The sequence below is a fragment of the Echinops telfairi genome, unplaced genomic scaffold, assembly GCF_000313985.2.
Source record: "Echinops telfairi isolate 266 unplaced genomic scaffold, ASM31398v2 ScPeMD7_5836;HRSCAF=6707, whole genome shotgun sequence".
NCBI classification, from domain to species: domain Eukaryota; kingdom Metazoa; phylum Chordata; class Mammalia; order Afrosoricida; family Tenrecidae; genus Echinops; species Echinops telfairi.
Genome location: NW_022109735.1, coordinates 1 through 1,278, shown reverse-complemented (window position 1 = coordinate 1,278; position 1,278 = coordinate 1). Strand labels below are relative to the sequence as shown.

At 63.3% G+C, this 1,278-nt stretch overlaps 1 protein-coding gene across 1 annotated transcript; it reads left to right on the top strand.

The window, feature by feature from the left end:
* Window positions 1–19: 19 nt before the first annotated feature.
* LOC123522336 (chromodomain-helicase-DNA-binding protein 5-like) lies at window positions 20–905 on the top strand (the record flags this gene model as incomplete). Its single annotated transcript, XM_045295720.1, has 2 exons — window positions 20–443; window positions 741–905. Coding segments are annotated over exons 1-2 (254 nt in total), but the record flags the coding sequence as incomplete, so codon positions are not given.
* Window positions 906–1,278: the final 373 nt, after the last annotated feature.

The following is a 1,278-nucleotide window of genomic DNA, read 5'->3' as shown; positions in this document are numbered from 1 at the left end:
ATCTGTGAAATGGGTCCTAGAGAGCTCGTGCATGCCCAGCATGGCTCGGGGCACCGGCAGGCCTGTGTGGCTGAGAGCCAAGGCGTGCTGGTCACTCTGGCTTTGCTGGAGATGGAGTGGATGGCCAGGGCTCCCTGCCCTCCAGCAGGGGCAGGGCGCCTGACTTGGCCTCCCCGACTGCCCGCACCTAAATGGTAACCACTCTGTGGAGGGCTTCGGCCTGCTCTGGCCCTCTGGCCCCAGCTCCGACCCCGGGCCTTTCCTTGCAGCAATCTGGAGGGCTTCCTGGAAGAGTTTGCCGACATCTCTAAGGAAGACCAGATCAAGAAGCTGCATGACCTGCTGGGGCCGCACATGCTGAGGAGGCTCAAGGCCGATGTGTTCAAGAACATGCCGGCCAAGACCGAGCTGATTGTGCGCGTGGAGCTGAGCCAGATGCAGAAGTGAGGGCCCGCCTCCTTGTGCCGCCCCCCTTCCCTGCCCTCCTACACTGGCTGTCTCCCGGGAAGTGGGTGAAAGACCCTTGAAGCCCTGGCAGGACCTTGACTTGCCCGGCAGCCCGTTTCGGGGCCCCTGGCAGGACTCAGGAGTCGAGATCAGGCTGCGGGGTGTCTAGTGGTTTGCTCTCCGTTCACGAGCAGTGGTCCCAGGACCCCAGCCTCCCTTTGGGGCGGAGCGGTGCGCCCGCCTGGCCCAGCCCTGCCCGTGAGTCTAGCCCCTTCCCTCGTGCCCCGCTGCAGGAAGTACTACAAGTTCATCCTCACGCGGAACTTCGAGGCGCTGAACTCCAAGGGGGGTGGGAACCAGGTGTCGCTGCTGAACATCATGATGGACCTGAAGAAATGCTGCAACCACCCTTACCTCTTCCCCGTGGCCGCCGTGGTGAGTCCCCGGGGCGCCTCGAGGTGCGCTGTGCACGTCGTGGCCACATAGCAGCTGCCCCTGGCACTTGTGGTTCAGCCCCTCAGCCCCCCAACCCCCAAATCCTCCCCTAAGGAAGGTGCTGCAGGGCCCCCTCATGCAAAGAGAAGTTTGTGGAAACCCCTGCTCTGTGTCCACGTGGGCCCCCTCCTTCTCAAAGGCCCCTCTCCGTGATCTGTAAAGGAAGGTGCAGGCAGCTCACTCTGAGGTCCCCTCCAGCCTCAGCGTTGGACCCCATGAAGGGGCCCGGAAGGGCTGGGCTGGTGGTTCTGGTGTGCAGCCGTGGGTGGGAGCCTGGGCCCTGGCTCTGCACTGGGGAAAGTGAATTATCCTCTGCTTCCCATCTGTGAAATGGGT